Raw genomic sequence first — 19,904 nt, 5'->3', positions numbered from 1 at the left:
TGCTGGGGATCAAACCCGGGTTGGCCCATGCAAGGCAAATGCCCCACCCGCTGTGATATCGCTCCAGCCCCAGATCATCAAGTTTAAATACCCAATCACATTTACACATCTGGCTTGTGATAATCACATATTTTCAAACTCTTGTGCCTACCACTCACAATAAAAAATGATAGTACCAATGAATGTCACAGTGTGCTACACCACGAACAATAGTGTTTACAAGCTAAAAAGTATTTTAATTGTTTTATGAGCACATTTTGGTAATTCAATTACAAGTTTATACTTATGCATTGCAATACCTGTCTATAGTTTAAAGCATCCAGATAGATTGAATTATCAGCAAAAACCACAGATTTACAAGGCATGTTGATTCCTAAAGCAAGTGTCCCTGTAGCTGTCACTACCTGGAAAAGAACAAAACAATTAATTCCGAGAGTAATTTCTCTAGAAAATATCATATACTTACTAAGACTTCTTTAAGGTTAACTAAGTCCCAGAAGAGAGCTAGAGTTCCCAGCCATGTCGGGAATCTTGCTATTTCAATCACATCAAGCACATTCCCAATATGAAGGGTCACTTCTGAACACTCTTTTCACAAATATTTGTAAACCTCCTTATTTAGTTCTCTGTTTAAATGTCAAAGAGAAATTTCTGGACCACCACATCTAAACTAAACATCCCTCATTTTCCTAATTTCTCTTCCTATTCTATATCATTTTGTAGAATCAATTACTTCCAAAAGTACTATTGCTTGCTTGCTGACTTCTATTCAAGACTCGAAGCCTTATTCACTATTAGATCCCGAGCACGAAGAATACTGCCTGGCAAGGAAACATGTTTAGTAAAACTTCTTTATTAAATAACCAGAAGGAAAATTTACTTATGGGAGAGTAATATTTTAACAAATCCCTCTGGACAATAGCTCCTTTACCACTATAAATTATTTTAGGGATAGAAGGTTACATTTATGGAGATAAAAGAGCTAGAACTAAGAGCAAAATAATTTTTTCTCGTATAGCAGTGATATATAACCAGAAAAGGGGATGGGTGAACTCTTAAGACTTCCTTAAATTATTCACCCTTGCTCATATATATAAATATATACATGTACATATATGAGGGGCGTGGCATATATGTGTGTCTGTGTTTGTGTTTTATATCACATATATTTAAATGACTGTCTTGAATACCAGAATTAATATAATGTTTAAATAATCTTTCTATTCTACAACTGAAATCTACACATCAGAAAACGCAACAGAGAGCCAGAGAGATAGTTTATCAGGTATGTGTTTGCCTTGCAAGCAGCAGAACCAGCAATCTCCTGTGCCAAATATGGTCCTCTAAGAACTGGCAGGAGTGATCCCTGAGCGCAGAGCCAGGAATAAGCCTAAACACTGCTGTTTGTGCCACCCCTCATAAAAAAACCAAAAAACCCTCGACAAAATTTAGACTAACAAGAATAAGTAACTGTTTTTAAAATGATATCGATATCAAAACGATCATATTTTTAGAGGTAGACTGTTCATTTATTAGATAGCAATGAAACAACAACTGCTTGACATGTACAGGAAGACAAAGTATATGCTAATCAAAAGAAATATACCTCCTTCCCTCAATTTATAGATCATGAAGAAAATATTCTCTGGTTATTGGCATTGAAATTTTTTACCAATGTTAGTTAAAATAAAAACCAAGAAAAGTTTTTAGTGATGTATTTGTTCTTTTCCAGATAAAAGAACTATTCTTTAATTAGTATGTCATATTTCCTTAACATTTTTTTAAATGTTAAGAACTATTCGTTAATTACTATGTCATATTTCCCTATCATTTTTAAAAGAACAAAAGACACAAACTGGGCCAGGCCTGTAACTCAGTTGTAGATCAAGTGTCTCCCACACTTGAAGCCCTAGGTTTGACCCTGCAGAATCATCATAGGAACTAAAAACCAATAAAACTAAGGCCGGAATAATAAGATAGTAGGGTACTTGCCTTGCACACAGTGACTCAAGTGTAATTCCAGGAACCCCATAAAGTCCCCAAGCCCCACCAAGAGTGATGCCAGAGTGCAGAGCCAGGATTAGGTCTGAACACAGCCAGGTGTGGCTCAAAAACAAACAAACTAAATAAGTTACATTTAAAACAATAGAACATAACAAGGACCTGACTTGCAAGCATCTTGAAGGTAATGTTCTTGTCCACTATGAGCAATTAGAGAAAGAACATTCAAAAACTCTTCCTAAACATGAAATGGCATCACGAAATGATACATTCTTACATTTCTTCAGATTAAATTCAAAGTTATGAGCAAAATACTAGCACAAATACCTTCCATGTCTATAAAACAATGTCTGTAGCCAAAAGTATATGGGCAACAAAAAACAAATTCTCTTGTTATTTCAAATGACAAATCAAGGTTGTCCCAAGATTATTAAACAGATATCATTATAAAAATAATGAGAAAAGTATTTGTGTAAACCTCATCAAAAGGAGAAACTAAATGATAAAATTCAAGCATTTTCCCACAATTAAATTAAAAAGGAAATATGAAGGTACATCTTGGATTGCTAAAACAAATGGAAAAAAGAAAAGAAAAATATAACTAAGGAGGGGAAAAAAAGGTAGCTATACTTTCCACTTTTTTAATTGTTTTATTACTGTTCTTGGGCCACACTAGTGGGCTGGAGTGATAGCACAGCGGATTTGTCTTGCACACAGCCAACCCGGGTTTGATTCCTCCATCCTTCTGGGTGAGCCCGGCAAGCTACCCAGAGTATCTCGCCCACACACAGAGCCTGGCAAGCTTCCCATGGCATATTCGATATGCCAAAAACAGTAACAACAAGTCTCACAATGGAGATGTTACTGGTGCCTACTTGAGCAAATTTATGAGCAAAGGGCCAAATTAGCAGTGTTCAGGGCTTACTCCTGGGTCTGTGCTCAGAAATCGATCCTGGTGGGGCTCACGGGAGTAAATGGGGTGCGAAGGATTGAACCAGAGTTGGCTGCATAGACTGTACTAACTCTCCTGGCCCGACTTTCCACTTTTATTGGCATTTTGCTTCAGGTAGACATAGTTTCAGTTTTAGAATAAAAATAAACAAATAACATACATTAATATACCCTTTTCTGAACAGAATCTCAACAAGTTGTTTTTCTTTGCTATCCAGTGCTCTGTGGTGATAGCCAATGCCCCGTTTTGCTAACGCTTTTAATTCTTCACCTTTTCTTGAAAATCTTACTCGTCTCTCCACCATCTCCAAGAGCTAAAAGAGAAAGAGTCACAGGGTTCTTATCCAAGTTTAATAAATAAAAATTAAACTGAAAATAAATTAAATAAATAAAAAATAAACTAAATAAATAACAGAGATACTGTGTAATTATTTGGTGAAAAAATGGACTCTACAGGGAGAGAAAGAATACTTTAAGGAAGCAACAGTAACTGTTGGAAATGGCCCCATTTCTCTTAACAGACTCTCTTGACAGTCTGAACATATGTTTCTTTGATCCACTTGAGGAGTGAAAAAAGCTGACAAAGCAGCAGATGAGCACCCTGGAGCTGGGAGCTGTAAGGCACAGCAAGTTTCTGCTCAAGGGAAGTTAGCTCTCTATAGGAGCCTTAAAGGTTCCCCCAGAAAAGAGGAGTTTCCCCAATAAAGGCAGATCAGGGTCCCCGTCCACGTTCTCAGAAAATGCTTCTATACAAAAGTAACCATAACCTAGTCATGGAGAGTATCATGCTAAGTGAAATGAGTCAGACAGAGAGAAACAGACATAGAATGACTGCACTCACTTGTGGAATATAAAATAACATAATATGAGACTGACACTCAAGGACAGTAGTGATAAGGGCCAGGAATATTGCTCCATGGTTGGAAGCCTGCCTCATGAGCTGGGGGAGAAGGCATCTGGAATAGAGAAGGGATCACTAAGTCAATGATGGTTGGAGGGATCGTTCAAGATGGGAGATGTGTGCTGAAAGTAGATAAAGGGCCAAATGTAATAACTTCTCAATATCTGTATTGCAAAGTAGAGGGAGAGCACGGGGGGTGGAGTGGGGGGAAGATAGTCTGCCATAGAGGCAGGGGGAGGGGTGAGATGGGTGGGAGATACTGGGAACATTGATGGAAAATGTGGAAATTTTTCCATAATACAGTCACAGATAAAAGAGATAAAATGATGGAAAATGAAAAATGTGCACTGGTGGAAGGATGGATTTTTGATCATTGTATGACTGAAACTCAAACATTAAAGCTTTTGAAACTATACCCCACAGTGATTCAATAAGATTTTTTTAAAAAGTAATCATAAGATATAAAGGAAATCCACTTTTTACACAGTTTTGTATGAAGGTAAATACTGCTTATGAGAGAGAAAAGAAAAAGCAAGTCTAAGTATCCACAACCCAAAGACACTACAGTTATATATTCATGCATATGATTAAATACCAAGTGTCCATTTAAAGGATCATCATAAATTAACAATTTTCAAAATAGAAGAGATAATGCAGTTAATTTTTAAATGTACATAATATCTTGTGTATGTGTACAGATGTGTTTATATATATTAATTATATATACTGCATATATCCCCACCTATGTGTGTGTCTGTGTGTGCATAGTCACAGATAAAAGAGATATCACATTCTCCCAGAAGAGCAGTGATTACTTTTGAGTGATGACAGAAATGCTTCTTGTGTTATCAATTTGTATGTTCAGATTTGCATGGAATAACAATTATTTGTATTAAAAACAGCATATCAATTTTAGATATTTCAGTGACTTTTTTGGTAAAATGGGTTGAGTATACTACACAAAAGTATCTGGTTTTGATAAATTCGCTGAATATAGTGCAAGGATCACCGTGTGTCCAAATTGGAACCTTGAGTTTGAAGTCAGACTATGAGAAACTGTGTTAAAAGAAAGAAATAATGAAAAGGCAGATCCTTTTGACTTTGGGGTTTTTTGTCTAGAAAGCAAGAAACTATCTATAAATGCACATTATGTCTTTTCCAGACATTCTCTGCAGTTTCTCTAGAGTTATGTGTAGTTAGACAAAAGGATACACACAAAAATATCTGTTTTGGTAGCATGCATGTCGTTATTACATTCAACACATTCTATAACTAAGATGCATGGCAATTAAATCATTTCTGGGAGAAGTGCTTCTTTCTATGTTCAAACCAAACCTCAGCATCCATTGCTTTTTGATTAGCATATGTGCAATCTTGAGGAATCTCCAGGTTCTTGTCTAGAATCTTGAGTAGATTATTATGTTCAGCTTCATGTATGAGGCTCTGATCCATTTCTCTGGGCTTTTTCTGACTTCTCTCCTCTCTTTATAAAAGTAAAAATTTAGGTAATAAGTGATCATACTTGGCAGTGTAGAAAACTTTACAGATCCCCTGTCTAGCCCAGAAATCACTTTGACGTACATCTGTACTCTCCGGACACAATGTCCTCAAATGCGCTTCATTATTTGGCACAGCAAATAATGTGGAACTCTGAAACTTGTGATCACTCATCCAAAAATTCTACATACTCTTTCAATCTTCTCTGAATGTTCTTTTCCCTATTTACTATAAGTAGCCGACATGTCAAATCCATTTTTCCCAGATGCTTCTGCTTCCCATGCTAACGCATCAGCTTTTGCCAAAGTAACCATCTCCCCCCCTACCCCCGCCTCAGTCTCCATGACTCTCAGCTAACAGGTAAGTTATGTATCTTCCATGATCTAATTCCAGATAATTCTCTCTCTGTGTCCCTCCATACAGTGGTGCAATAATTTTGAGTCTGGTGGTTTGTTAAGGGCTCTTTGTTTGACCATTTCCTGGACTTAAACTAGCCTTCAACTTTTGCCTGTAGCACTGTAGCACTGTTATCCCATTGTTCATTGACTTGCTCGAGCGGGCACCAGTAATGTCTCCACTGTGAGACTTGTTATTGCTGTCTCTGGCATATCGAATACGCCACACAGGTAGCTTGCCAGGCTCTGCTGTGAGAGCAGGATACTCCCAGTAGCTTGCCAGGCTCTCCAAGAGGGACGAGGAATCGAACCCAGGTTGGCGTGTGCAAGGCAAACACCCTACCCGCTGTGCTATCGCTCCAGTCCTATGCTAGCCTTCTTCAAATATGTGTGATGTAATGACCTCGGCTAAGAAGAGGAACATGACCAACAGTCAGTAACTGACTAATAGGAAATAGAAAAATATGTCACTTTACCTCAAGTTGGGATACTTCGTAGTGCCCTCAGAGCTTGTCATACCAAGCTCAAGTACTATGTTAGCAAGTCCACATCCTTCACTAACTTGGTCATCTTACCTCTTCTGCTTCCCTTACTTTCTTTTAGGTCCCTACAACCTAGCACTCTTCCTCTCTGAAGTGTTCATTTGCTCTCCCCATTTCTAGTGTTGGTGTTGGACTTACTGAGATTGATCTTTGTGATTACTTTGAATATCTTGGATAGCAATCCTTTATCTAATGTATTATTGCAAATATTTTCTCCCAATCATAAGGCGCCCTTTAATTTTAGCCCATATTTCTTTTACCATGCAGACACTCTTCAATTTGATGTAGTCCCATTTTTTTCCTTTGGTCTTTGCCAATGGAATCATACTGTTGAAGATATCTTTGAAATCTAAATCCTGGAGTGTTCTGGCTACAATTTCCTCAGTGTGTCTTATGGAATCTGGTCAAATATCAAGATTTTTCATCTGCTTTGAATTGACTTTTGGGTAAGATGTGAGAAGGATCCATTTTTTTTTTTGCATGTAAATATTCACTTTTTCCAGAATCATTTGTTGACAGTACTACCTTTATTCCACTTTATGAACCTGGCTAACCATATATCTGAGAGTTTATCATTATATATTCAGTTCTAACCTATTGATATAACAGTTAATCCTTTTTCCAGTACTATGCTGTTTTGACTGCTATAGCTTTATAGTATAATTTCAGGTCAGGAAACACAATACTTTCTTTTTTTTATTTTTCAGAATTTATTTGACTATCTGGGGTGTACTACGATTTTATACAAATTTTATTAGTGACCATCCTTATTCTTAAAGAATGTCATCTGGATTTTCTTAGGGATTGCATTGAATCTATATAAAAAAATTAAGTGGTATAGTCATTGAACTTCTTCAAATCCATAAATATGAAATATTGTTCTATTTCCTGAGGTCCTGCTCTATTTCATTTTAAAGAGACTTCTAGTTCTCCAAATAAAGATCTATTACCTCTTTTGTTAGGTGATTTCTAGATATTTGAGGTTTTCGTACACTATTTTGAGTGGTACCGTCTCTTTGTTTTTTCTCCTCTAAGCTGCTATTTACATATAAGAATGCATTAGATTTTTTTTGTGTATTGATTTTGTAGGATATTGCTCAGATACTGGTTTATTATTCCTAAAATTTTTTTGGCATTCTTAGTATGCCAGAGAGTTTAATACATTATCATCAAAGTTTAGACATTATCATCAAAGCAAAGGAGTATAGAACACAGAATAAATCAGTTGATTTAAATGTTAATAAGATCACTTGCTTGCTAGATTAAAGAAAAAGATAAATCTAAAATCTAAGAGTTCCAGAGTAATTTCTCTTCAATCATCTCAGGAATAAATAATGAATGTCTACATCAGAAAATGATTAATTAAGGAGAATATAATAAAGGTGAATATTTTTGAGTTAGTGTAGTCAGAATTAGATACTAAGGAACAAGGAAAAGGATCCAAATGAGCCAAATTCTACCAAGGATAAATTTAATGTTCAGATCTGTTGCAGCCCCTAGCTACATGTCTGCTCTATATTCATCCACAAGCTAATTCTATGTAACTGTTAAGGGTATATCAATGACACCTCCTTGTTGTGACCCAAGACAATGTATGTAGACCATTGTTTCTGGTCAACTCCTTTCTAGCTATAGACCCCTTCTATCCTTGTTTCTTCCCTGAGACTTCTGTCCTACTGGTGTAAAATCAACTGTTTAAATAGTTTGATTGTTAAAATATATCATTTCACCTGTGGCTTTCTAGGCATACCCTGTGTTATCACTGCAGCCTCCTTGGATTACCCTGGGTTTCCACTGGTTATCATCACATAGCCCCACAACGAAGGTCTGATCTACAATGTTCTAACAAGTGTAGCTAATAAGGAACGGTAAGCAATGGTAGCTGACCCAGAAGACCTGTTTGTCCATTCAGAAAAAAAGGGCTCATGTGCCCACACTCACCATTGAAAAAAATGCTAGTATCGTGAATTATCTGGCTTCAACCTGAGATACAGACTCATATTTGTTGAAGATATACATATGCGGATTACATCTGGAACATAATCTACTCATGCTTTTAGGTTTAGCCATCCTCTCCATACCCTTAATGACATGCATCTATGCAATTAATGATAATATAAATATTATGGTCACTTAGCTTTGCTCCATTCTTTGGGCCTTTTTGCAAAATAACCCAAGAACTAACTAATACTACTTTGCAGCTTATTCCATGCTTTTTTCCTACTAAAAACTGAAATAAGTTTAGTCTTTAAACAGCAATGTGTTTAGGTAAATACTTACATTGCCTTTCGTCTCTCAATTGATTTTTTCACTTTTCGAAGTTTGTTAGTCACATCATATGCTTCCTTATCAGCTTTGGGAGGCCTTTTTTCCTCTTGTTTTTTCTCCAAATATGCACACAAGTTATTTGCACTGTTTTCTACAGAATCTAATCTAAACCTGAAAAATAGAGAAAAGAATGTTTGTTTGAAAATAATATAAAATTCAGTCATATATTCATCTACTACTTTCAACCTGACATATTCTTGTGTTTTAGTTTTGAGTTTGATTCTGAAAGGACTCACAGGTCTTCAGAGTCAGCTAATTCATTATTAGCTACCACTGTTAGGATGGAGTGCCTAAGAATTTAGTCCTATACAGTGATAATCATGGAATTTTAGATAAGTCCACTGCTGAGGTGTTGTGTGTTGTCAAGAGAAAGAGCTTATGGCGCCTGGTATCTACCTTCATGTTTTTGTCACAGCTCTTTGCACCTGCTGGGAAAAGGCAGGGCCAGAAAAGGAGAGTGTCCAGCCTTCTCTGAGCCTGTGCTGACACCAGTTAAGTCTTATTAGTACTGTTCTTTGTCCACAAAATGAATTTAGTCATTATACTTTTTGCTACTTATGTACATTTGGCTTAGTGAGAGGAACTTCTTCCAATCCTATCTAGGGCTTTTTGTTTGTTTGTTTGCTTGTTTGTTTGTTTGCTTTGCTTTGTGGCTTGGTTTTGTTTGGGTGGTTCTCAGGGTTTATCCTAGGCTTTGAGTTCGGGGATCATTCCAGGCTGGCTGGGGGACTAGTTGGGGTATAGGGATAGAGCCTGGGTTTGGCAGATACAAAGCCAATGACCTACCCACTGTACTATCACCCCAGCCCCTGTCCTATTTTTGTTTTATTACTTCCTGAGAGCTCATTGCCAGTTGCCCCCCACATGCTTACGTTACATCACGATTTTTTTTTTCTTTTTGGGTCACACCCAGAGATGCTCAGGGATTACTCCTGGCTCTGCACTCAGGAATCACTCCTGGAGGTGTTTAGGGGACCATGTGGGATGCTGGGAAATAGAACCCAGGTTGGCCTCATGCAAGGCAAATGCCCTACCCGCTGTGCTATTGCTCCAGCCCCCTTACTTCACTATTTTTATAAATGTCCATGCCCAGTCTCCATGTTTGTGTGACATAACATTATTTCTCTTCTTACATTAATGCAAGTTACCAAGGTCTGGGTAAACATGGTCTATTAATAATTATTCAATCTCGCTTTTTGAAAAAAGTAATGGAATGGTATGACAGTACTTTTTCTTTTGAAAACAATATTGTATTGGATAACTGTTGGGTTGTCCTTGCTCATCCCACAGGGAGCTTAAGGTTTACTGAGCCACTCCCACAGCAGTGCAACTGAAGCACACCCAATTCCACCAGGCACTAATAATCCTATATTGCTTTTTTCTTTCCTTTATGTCATTTGCATGGTTTATTTAGCAATGTCCTTTTTGTATAGACACAGGGAGAGAGTTGATGTTATGCTATGTAACATGGGAGTAAATTGGTCCAAAATAAAATTTACTTCTGAGCATCCATATTTATTTGACTTAAGCCTCAGTTACCCTTATTACCTAGCACTCCAAGAGCAGGGTCCTGACAAGGGATTGGATGGACCCTGGTATCAAAATGGGCCAGGCCAAGTGCTATGATACTGAACTATAAGTTAAGAGCATGGTCATGGGCAAATTCTTTCATGACCCCAAAAGAAGTAATGAGTAAGGACTAAGGACCCTGCTGGGGTTAGGAAAGACTGACCTGTACTGAGGACTGTGGTCTGGAATATGTAGTGAGATGTCCCCAGGAAGAACTATACCTGAAGCTTCATATATCTCTTACTGTGTTCATACAAAATGACATTGCTAGAAATATTAGAAGTAAATTTACTATGACTGTTTAAATGGATTACTAACTGAGGAAGGAGAAAGTAATATACCCTGGATGGAATCCCACCCTTGAGCAGATCTCCTAGTAATCTGTTGTGCTGAATCTTTGGATGAGATTTTGTCCTTGGGTTAATCTTCTGAATGAGTGGCTTTACATTTCTTTGTTGTTATAATAATGTTCAACTACATCTTTGTATCCCCACCCTTCATGATTTCTATATAACTATGCTGAAAAGGGCAAGAGGGGTGAGACTCTGGGACATTGCTTTTCTCCTTTTGAAACTCACAATATCATTTGCAAAGAATTTTTCCTTTTGAATGTCTCTGATATCCTCTACAGAATAAATGTGGTCTAAAGACGGAACTCGGCCATTATTTTGTAGTTCTATAATAAATGCTTTAATAATTTATTTGTGTTTAATTCCACCCAAGATTATTATTACAATTTTAGTCATCTAATTATTCAAATGAGCAAGCTATTTAGAAGTAATAAAGCTAACAGAGCAAGAGTAGAATCTGAATGCAGGCTGGCCATTAATGTATGTGCTTAGCTGATACTAAACCCGCCTCCCTACCCCCTACCAAAAAAAAAAAAAGATGGAGAAGGTAGATAGGTATATAATCATTTTAAATGATTTTTGGGGTACAGAGTTAGCCTTGATGAATCATCAGATTTAATTATGATCTGGGACTATGTAGAAGTAAATCAAACTGCAAAAGACCAAGAGTTCCACAGCACATTTGTAGAAAATCTGAAAATATCTAAAATCTGTCAAGATTCAATTCCTCCAACAAAATTAAAGATTTGGGGCATTTTTCAATATTTAGGAATTTTTAGTGCTTTAAGTATGTATTGTGAATGCATTACAAACATTATTATTGAATTGTGTGTGTGTGTGTGTGTGTGTGTGTGTGTGCAGTTAGAGTTTCCGATATACTTCATGTACTTGAAATTACCAGAATTATGTTTTTTCTAGCTCAGATCTTTATCCATGCTTGGAAACAAAGCAGATGATCTGTGGACTTACTGCATGGTAGAAAATTTCATTCTCCCTGCTCCAATAGCATAAGTAAAGTGAATGATTTAATCCCTTCAAATTTCTATTCAATATTACATGATTTTAAAAAAAGTTAATGAATCACTGCGAGTTACAGTTCAGACTTACAAACTTTCATGCTTACATTTCAGTCATACAATGATCGAATACCCATCCCTCCACCAGTGCCCATTCTCCACCACCAATGGTCCCAGCATCCCTTCCACCACCCTACTCCATCCCCCCACCCTGCCTCTGGATGGCAGGCATATTCCCTTTTACTCTCTCTCTCCTTTAGGGTATTACATGATTTTTGTCCTAATGATAATTCACATTACATATGTGTTTTTGTGTAAAGTCTGATTAACCTTTGTCCAATAAGGAAGATTTCATAGATTTATTTGTAAAAGCTCCAAAACCTGGAGTATGTAGAACTGTTTCAATTAAATAAAGCATTCTGTTCTGATGTCAAATTGCATTACAGAGATCCATCTAGGATATAACTTGTTACATACTTAATTATACTATCAGTGCCACTTTACCAAAACCTTAATATTGCAATCAATTTTAATCTAGTTTATGCTATATCATATAAAATTACCAAAATATAAGAGCTTCAAATTAAAGAAAATAATCTAAGTCATAAATTAAAATAACTTAATTTAAATGTCTTACATAAAAACTACTGCAGGTAACTTATCCATTTTCTTTAACTTTTCAATTAAAAGTGGAAACTTTTTTAATGGGTTTCTTGAATCCAAAACTGAAGGAGGACTAAGTTTTCTCAGAACCAACTTGGCCTACAGTAAAAAATAAAAATTATTTAAGTATTGCATAATTAAGATAAATATTTCCACTTTTGGTTAATATATTTCTATAACTGTTTAATCTAGGCTTCTATTGACCTTTAAAATAATGTATAGTATATGATTATTAATAATAAACTTTGCAAAGAATCATTAAAAGTAAACAAATATACACAATAGAGAGCAAAAATTACATATAGATGTACACAAATTCATTTACCTTGCACTTTTTAATAAAGAGAAATTAATTAGAAAACAATTATTCAATAATTAACTCTGCTTCTACTACTGCTAAAGGTGTGGTGAATCAGTTTCTCTTAATGCCATGTATAAAAAAATCTCATGTGAAGTGTTTTAAATGACAAAAAAAAGTAAAAAAAATTAAGCAATTTCTAATACATTTGTTATTGGGAAGAAATTGTCTAAAGTAAGATTTAGTAGAAAAAATATCATATGGGAAATGTCTAATTGATGTCACTTTCTCCAAATCAATTTGGACATCAATACAGACAATAAACAAAACTCAAAATATAAAGACCAGGATATTACTTGAAATAAACATATATATATCTAATCAAGAAGTAAGAGCAGATTGCTTTGGTTGAATTCAAATATATATGTAAAGAAAGGGGACATCTAAATTTGGGGTTATCTTGAACTTTACATTGAATTTGACACGGTCCTATTCATTCTATTTATATTTCTCTATCAAGCATATTTTGTGCCAGTTGGTAATGTAGTCTACCTTGGGTTGGGAAATCTCAGTCCAGTTGGAATGGCAAGTCATGCTTCTTTCCCTCTAGGGATGAGAGAAAGCAGAGGCATTGCCATATCCTGTGCTCTTTGTCCTTGTTTTTATTGCTTGGTAATCTGTAATTAAGAGCCATAGCGCAGAGGTTAGGGCGTTCCCCTGGCACGTGGCCGATCCGGGTTCGATTCCTCCACCCTTCTCTGAGAGCCTGGCAAGCTACCAAGAGTATCTCGCCCCCAAGGCAAAGTCTGGCAAGCTCCCAGTGGTGTATTCAATATGCCAAAAACAGTAACGACAAGTCTCACAATGGAGATGTTACTGGTGCTTGCTCGAGGAAATCGATGAGCAATGTGATTACAGTGATACAGTGAATTTAATATGACCTCCTGGTAAAGGTTTTAATATATAGCTCCTAAAAATTAAATTAAAACCATAAACATAAAACCTTCAAGACAAAAATATAAAGCTATAATTTTTATGATTCTTCTCAGCTACTGTTATTGTGATTTCAGTCTCTACATTTCTACTGCTGAGGCAACCGGAGCACATCTTAGGTAGTGATTCTTCTGTCCATGTATGTAAAATAGCAAACAGCTATTCCTGGCACATGATTTCAGAGGCACAAAGGCTAAGACGAAGGCAAATTTCCTGTATTTTTATTCTACTTCAGAATCACCAGTTCATGTACAATTTAAAATACTAAAATAAAAATTGAAGACTTCAGTTGAGAAAACTCAAAACAATAAGGAAAGAGAGTGCGCTCCTGCAAATGTGAAAATTACCTCTTTTGTATTGCCATTTTTAATCCAGCTTGTTAATTCTTCCTTTAAGCTCTCCTCATACTTTCTAAAATCCAACTTTTTAATGACTATTTTATTCTTAAAATGGATAAAATTCTCGGGGCATAATTCCTTGAAAAGAAATAATGCAATACTAAATAAAAATCATGCAAGAAAAATCAAAGGTGTTTTTCAATTATGTTTCACTACCCTTTAGAACAGAGAATGTAAATCCCAAGTAAGCAGGTAAAAGGGGAGAAGGCAGATAAATCCTAGCAGCAAATTTCTTCGACAGAATTAAATATGTTTTTTGTGTGTGTTTCTGTGTGTGTCTGTGTGTCTGTGTGTGTCTGTGTTTCCCAAGGTTTCAGCACCAAAAAATAAATACTAAAAAATAAAACAATATATGATATAAAGAGGAACCCAGGTGTGTGGGACCCAGGGCTGAAACCTCCAAGCTTGTTCGGATCAGGACTGGGCCTCCTCCACCCAGATTTCCCATTTCCCAGTAGCTAGGCAATCACACCCAGGAACTGCCCCCAGCTCCATGTAATCTCATCCATGGCCAGCATCCAGAGACTTAAAAGCAAGCTCCCGGAAGTGCGACATCTTATAGCCTAGTTCTGCTCTGGGAGAACCTGGCAAACTACTGGGAGTTTCCTGCCCCCATGGGAGAGCCTTGCAAGGTCCCCATGGTATATTAATATGCCAAAACCAGTAACAAGCTGGGTTTCATTCCCCTGACCCTGAAAGAGCCTCCAATGCAGCATCGTTGGGAAAGACGAGCAAAGAGAGGCTTCTAAAATCTCAGGGCTTGCCACAGAGGCAGGGTAGGGTGAAGGGGACAGGGTGGGCATGGTGGGAGGGATGCTGGGACCATTGGTGGTGGAAAATGGGCACTGGTGGAAGCACTCGATCATTGTTTAACTGAAACGTAAGCATGAAAACCTGTAAGTGTGTAACTTTGTCTCATGGTGATTCACTAATAAAATAAAATTTTTTAAAAAAGACCCTGAAAAAAAAATAGGTCTGAGGAACTAAGAAAAATAAATAAATAAATAAATAAATAAATAGATAAATAAATAAATAAATAAATAAATAAATAAATAAATAAATAAATAAAATCTCAGGGCTAGGATGAATGGAGACATTACTGAGACCGCTCAAGAAATTCGACAATCAATGGGATGATGATGATGATGATGATGATGATGATGATGATGATGATGATGATGACTCTGTCACTAACTCAAAACAAATCTCCAAAGCATGAAGACTGGACATCCTATGCTAACTGAATATTAGAAATTTAGAGCTAATAACGTCTCGTTGGCACCAGTGATGGTCCAAAGAAGGCCAAACAGGGCAGAAGAGGAGAAACTTCATCAGGAACAAAAGCCATGACAAAATGCTGAAAGAAATCACCAAAATTTTGAAGTGTTTCCCCTAAGACCATAAACTAACATCCCTCATGTATACAGAACATTCCAGGTCAAGACCTGGATGGATATCAGAGCTGACTTTCCTTTACACGTGAAGAGCAATCTCATTGCAGTCTGCTGGAGGCTCACTCCCTGAAGACACAAGTCCTCATACCAGGAAGATCAAGTAGACCTCAAGTATGGCTTGACAGATGGTATACACAGGAAGTGAGTGATCTCCATCCTAGTACTTATTGGACATAAGCAGCTCCTCCCTCTCTCTCTTTCTCTCTCTCTGAAATATTTCTCTCAGAAATAACCGATACTGAAGGATGTCATGAACTTCATTAAAAATCAGTCACTCTCACGTGAGAGGTGAGTCCAGCAGTCTGGTAATACCTTCTTGTACTTTTTTTTTTAAAACTATAGGTATTCAATCTAGCTAGAGTTTTGAAGTTCACTTTGAAAATGAGCCAAAAACTAGATCAAGATATGTTTTAGAATGTTCAATTAAAATAATGGGTCTTTTTTTTGTCCTTTAATAATTATTTTTAAATTTAAGAGTGTACATTATAATACAATGTCTTAAATTATATTGTAATACTATACTATACTATTTGTGTGATAAAAAATTTTGGTAGCTATCACTTACAAGTTTGTCTTCTGTTAATCCTAGAAACTTAGGATTTTGTATTTTCTGACTAAACTTATTATTAATATGAATCTACATCTCTGGAGGCATGTTTTAATTTACTCCTCTAAGAATTAAAACTTTGTCTTTATGAGAAAGTAAAGATACCAAATTCCTTTTGAATTATTTTTCTGTGATGCTAAGGACTCACCCCAGTTCTCATTCACATAAGGGTTGTTGCTGTTGAACCATGTCTCCAAGCCTTAATGTCTTTCATTTTGGGAGTATGGTGTTTGGGCCATACCAGACAGTGCTCAGGCATCACTCCTGACTCTCCTCAGGGGTCACTCCTGGCAGTATTTAGAGGACTCTTTGTATGTTGTTAGGGGTCAAAGCAGTTTCAGCCTTCTTTAAGACAAGAATTTTATCCTCTATCTAGCATCTTCATAATTTTTTTTCTCTTTCCAATTTTTTTTATTGAATCACTGTGAGATAGCTCCATACAAAGTTGTTTATGATTAGGTTTCAGTCATACAGTGTTCCAACACCCATCCTTCCACCATTGTACATTTCCCAGCACCAGTGTCCCCAGGTTCCCTTTCATCATCCCCAGCCCCCTCCCCCACCTCCTGCCTCTGTGCTCTATGGCAGATGCTTTCTTTCTCTCTCTCTCTCTCTCTCTCTCTCTCTCTCTCTCTCTCTCTCTCTCTCTCTCTCTCTCTCTCTCTCTCCAGGATATCAACATCAAACCCAAGAGGTCAAAATAAGAGATGTTACCAAGAATTCTTTAAAATTCCAGCCATTACAAACAAAAAGTTAGAAAAAAGAACATCTAAGAAAAATTATAAAAGATTCAAATGACCAGAAGTTATAATATATTAGTTTCATCCACCTTAATAGTAGTAATTTCAATTAGTTCCCTTTTAATTATTTACCTGTGCCCTTGGCCAATCTCTCCAGGACTCAAACATAGCATCATAAAGCTGAATGCCTTCTCGAGGTGAAAGGGTAAGATCAGAAGGGAATCCATGCATTTCAATCTATATTTAAAATAAAATTGAAATGTTTAATATTCTATATATCTTATGTTCTATCCTTTGCTTCATAGTATTATGAACCTAATGATACTACAAATATCACTAAACTAAAATATTCAAACATTGAAAAGTATTTAATGAGAACAAAATACTAGTTCTGATTAGCTAAGACAGAAAAATAAAGTCCACCAAACTTTTGTATTGTTTCTTAAGATCTTTTAATTGAGTTAATTCCCTGTGAACTGTCCCCTCTACAATTCAAATCAATGTAGTTGAAAGCTAAAAGATTTATGGGCTTATTTCAGACAAGGTACAACAGTCTCCATCCTGCAGCTAAACATGTAGTTGACTTAATTACAAATGTGTCTTGCTTAAATTCTAAAAATGATCTACAAAATTAATTCTCTGAGATCTCTTTTAAAACATTCTAAGAAGCCTCTCTCCTGGGTCACTGAGTTGGCACTTCCTTCAAAATATGGGAACCATTCATTTGTTTTTCCACAAGGTTATTAAAGTGTCAACATAAAAATCCCTGTTCTGAAACTGTCTGCATTAAAGTGTTTTCTACTACTTTCTACCACTATTTCAGTACATCAACTACATATGAAACCACAGTCTATGCCATTCTAACAGAGATTCTTTAAAATAAAAAGCAGCTGTGGGGAGAAAGGTATTTTCATTGTTGTTCTATTACTTTTATTCAGAGTTTGCAATGGATCATTGCCACAAAAGTGAGAAACTTCCATAATACAGTGTTTTAGAAAATTAATCTCAAAGCACACGATCACCTCCAACAGAGACCACTGAGCACCGTTACGAGTAGACTCTAAGCACAACGGGGTATTTCCCCCTCCCCAAAGAAGGAAAGATAATTGCCAATATTATGAGGCATTAAATCATAACTCAGAGACTGTAAACTGCTTCTCATTTAGGCATCTTTCAAGAGATCATTTAGAATTCTGTGGTCCTAGCTAGACCATCCCTTTGTGGGATGCAAAAGTGCATTAATTCATTCTTTATGCCTCATCTACCACATTGCAAAATTGAGTATTAATAAGATATCCATTTTAGAAGCATTAGGACAGCTAAAAGAGACAAAATATGTCAAACTTAAAAATATCAAGTTATGTGTGGGTAAGGTTGGCTATTTTTATTGCAAACACTTATGTACTAGATATATTTATTTTTATGCATGCATTTGTTTAACTCCTCTTATATACATAGCAGCTTCCTAGGAACAATGAAGACACAAAATCTCTGTTCAAGGGCATATTTCAGTAAGATAAAGACAACAAGCATAAAAAAAACTTTAGCCTCATGATATTTATTTAACCAGATAAGATGTTCTGGACAAAGATTATTCGTGGCTAAGGAAATCACCAAATGATTTTAAAGGCATTTCACATTAGAAATTTACAGAATAACTTTTGTAAACAGTATTTGCAGTATTTTAACAACTGACATTTAGCATTTAGGATGATATAATCTAGGAACAATTTAAGTCATATGAGTCTCTTGCCCCCCCCACCCCCCCGACTGGCTGTCTTCACAGAAGCCCCTCGGAAGGGGTGGGTTGAGTTTCCCTCCCCGCCCTGAACAGAGCCCCAGCAGCCAAAGACCTCCCAAACCCAGCCACAGTCATGCTCAAGGCCCCTCTCCATACATTCAGATAAGCCTCACACATGAAGGAATCAGCAGAAAAACCCAGGTGTGTGGGACCTGGGACTGAGATCTCCAAGCCCGCTCAGATCGGGACTGGGCCTCTTCCACCCAGATCCTCCATTTTCCAGTGGCCAGGCGGTCACACCCGGAAACTGCTCCTGGTGCTGTGTAATCCCATCAACAGTCAACATCTAAAGACAATAAAACCAAGCTTCCAGAAGACATCTTATAGCCTAGTTCTTTCTCGCGGAGAACCTGGCAAGCTACCAGAGTTTCCTGCTCACATGGGAGAGCCTGGCAAACTCCCCGTGGCATATTCATATTCCAAAACCAGTAACAATGATGGGTCTCATTCCCCTGACTCTGAAAGAGCCTCCAAAGTGGCACCATTGGAAAGGATGAGTAAAGAGAGGCTTCTAAAATCTCAGGGCTAGGACGAATGGAGACATTATTGAGACCGCTGAACAAAATGGACGATCAGCGGGATGATGATGATGATGATGATGGGTTTCTCAGTAAGATACTTAACATGGTTAAGTAAAAGTGTCTTTTTCACTTGGAGCCAGGTCATGAAAGACCTTGCAAATCCCGTGAAGAAGCAGTGCAGTCAAGTCATGTCCACAGGAAAACCTCTAAATATTTGGCAAGACCATAATCAGATTCAAAAAGTTTTAATTAAGCAGCATAATTTAGAATACCAGATCATGAATGAAAAGAGACCGGCTATTGACTAATTATCACTTGATATCATTTAAAAGGTCATTCCTAGGAATGGAATGAGAAAAGAAAAGTACCAGGCAAGAATAATCAAGAAATATTTACCCATTCATCTTATGTTTCAAATGAATTCTTCTTAATACTTCTACAACTTTTTACTCAATGCCCAACAATTATATTGGGATTCATTTGTTAGAGAAAAGTGGGAGGTTACAGAATGTTTGTAGCTGCTCTCAGGACTTTGTGACTGAATTGGACAGACAGACTTAATAAAATGGGCAAAAATAACATCAAAGAATGAATTAAATTAACCAAAGTAATTCTGGTTGAGATATTCCCCTGGGTCCCAAAGCAATAGTATAGCAGGGAGTGCATTTGCCTTGCATGTAGTCAACCTGAGTTCAATCCTTGGGACCCCCAAGTCTTCCAAGAGTTCACTGAGTTCCGAACCAGGAGTAAGCTCTGAGCACTGCTGGATATAAATAATTAAATATCTCACAGTTTTTAAGTTTTATGGATTCAGGAACTACTGGAAACCCATTGTAGCTATAAGCTTATTCTTGCTACTTTTAAAATAAAGATTAGTTA

General features: G+C 36.7%; 1 protein-coding gene across 1 annotated transcript in view; it reads right to left on the bottom strand.

Annotated features, from left to right (window-relative positions):
- The window catches only part of LOC101556715 (probable ATP-dependent RNA helicase DDX60), a 93,524-nt gene that overhangs the window by 22,745 nt on the left and 50,875 nt on the right, over nucleotides 1–19,904 (bottom strand). The window contains exons 23-29 of the mRNA XM_055139058.1: nucleotides 16,836–16,940; nucleotides 13,852–13,980; nucleotides 12,188–12,312; nucleotides 8,568–8,726; nucleotides 5,189–5,336; nucleotides 3,114–3,266; nucleotides 300–404 (exon numbers count right to left, since the gene is read on the bottom strand). Of these exons, the coding sequence (XP_054995033.1) occupies nucleotides 300–404; nucleotides 3,114–3,266; nucleotides 5,189–5,336; nucleotides 8,568–8,726; nucleotides 12,188–12,312; nucleotides 13,852–13,980; nucleotides 16,836–16,940 (924 nt within the window). The remainder of the gene's footprint in view (nucleotides 1–299; nucleotides 405–3,113; nucleotides 3,267–5,188; nucleotides 5,337–8,567; nucleotides 8,727–12,187; nucleotides 12,313–13,851; nucleotides 13,981–16,835; nucleotides 16,941–19,904) is intronic.

Source organism: Sorex araneus, chromosome 1 (assembly GCF_027595985.1).
Source record: "Sorex araneus isolate mSorAra2 chromosome 1, mSorAra2.pri, whole genome shotgun sequence".
Taxonomy (NCBI): Eukaryota; Metazoa; Chordata; class Mammalia; order Eulipotyphla; family Soricidae; genus Sorex; species Sorex araneus.
The sequence above is the reverse complement of the archived record's forward strand: the minus strand, read 5'-3'. Positions and strand labels throughout refer to the sequence as shown.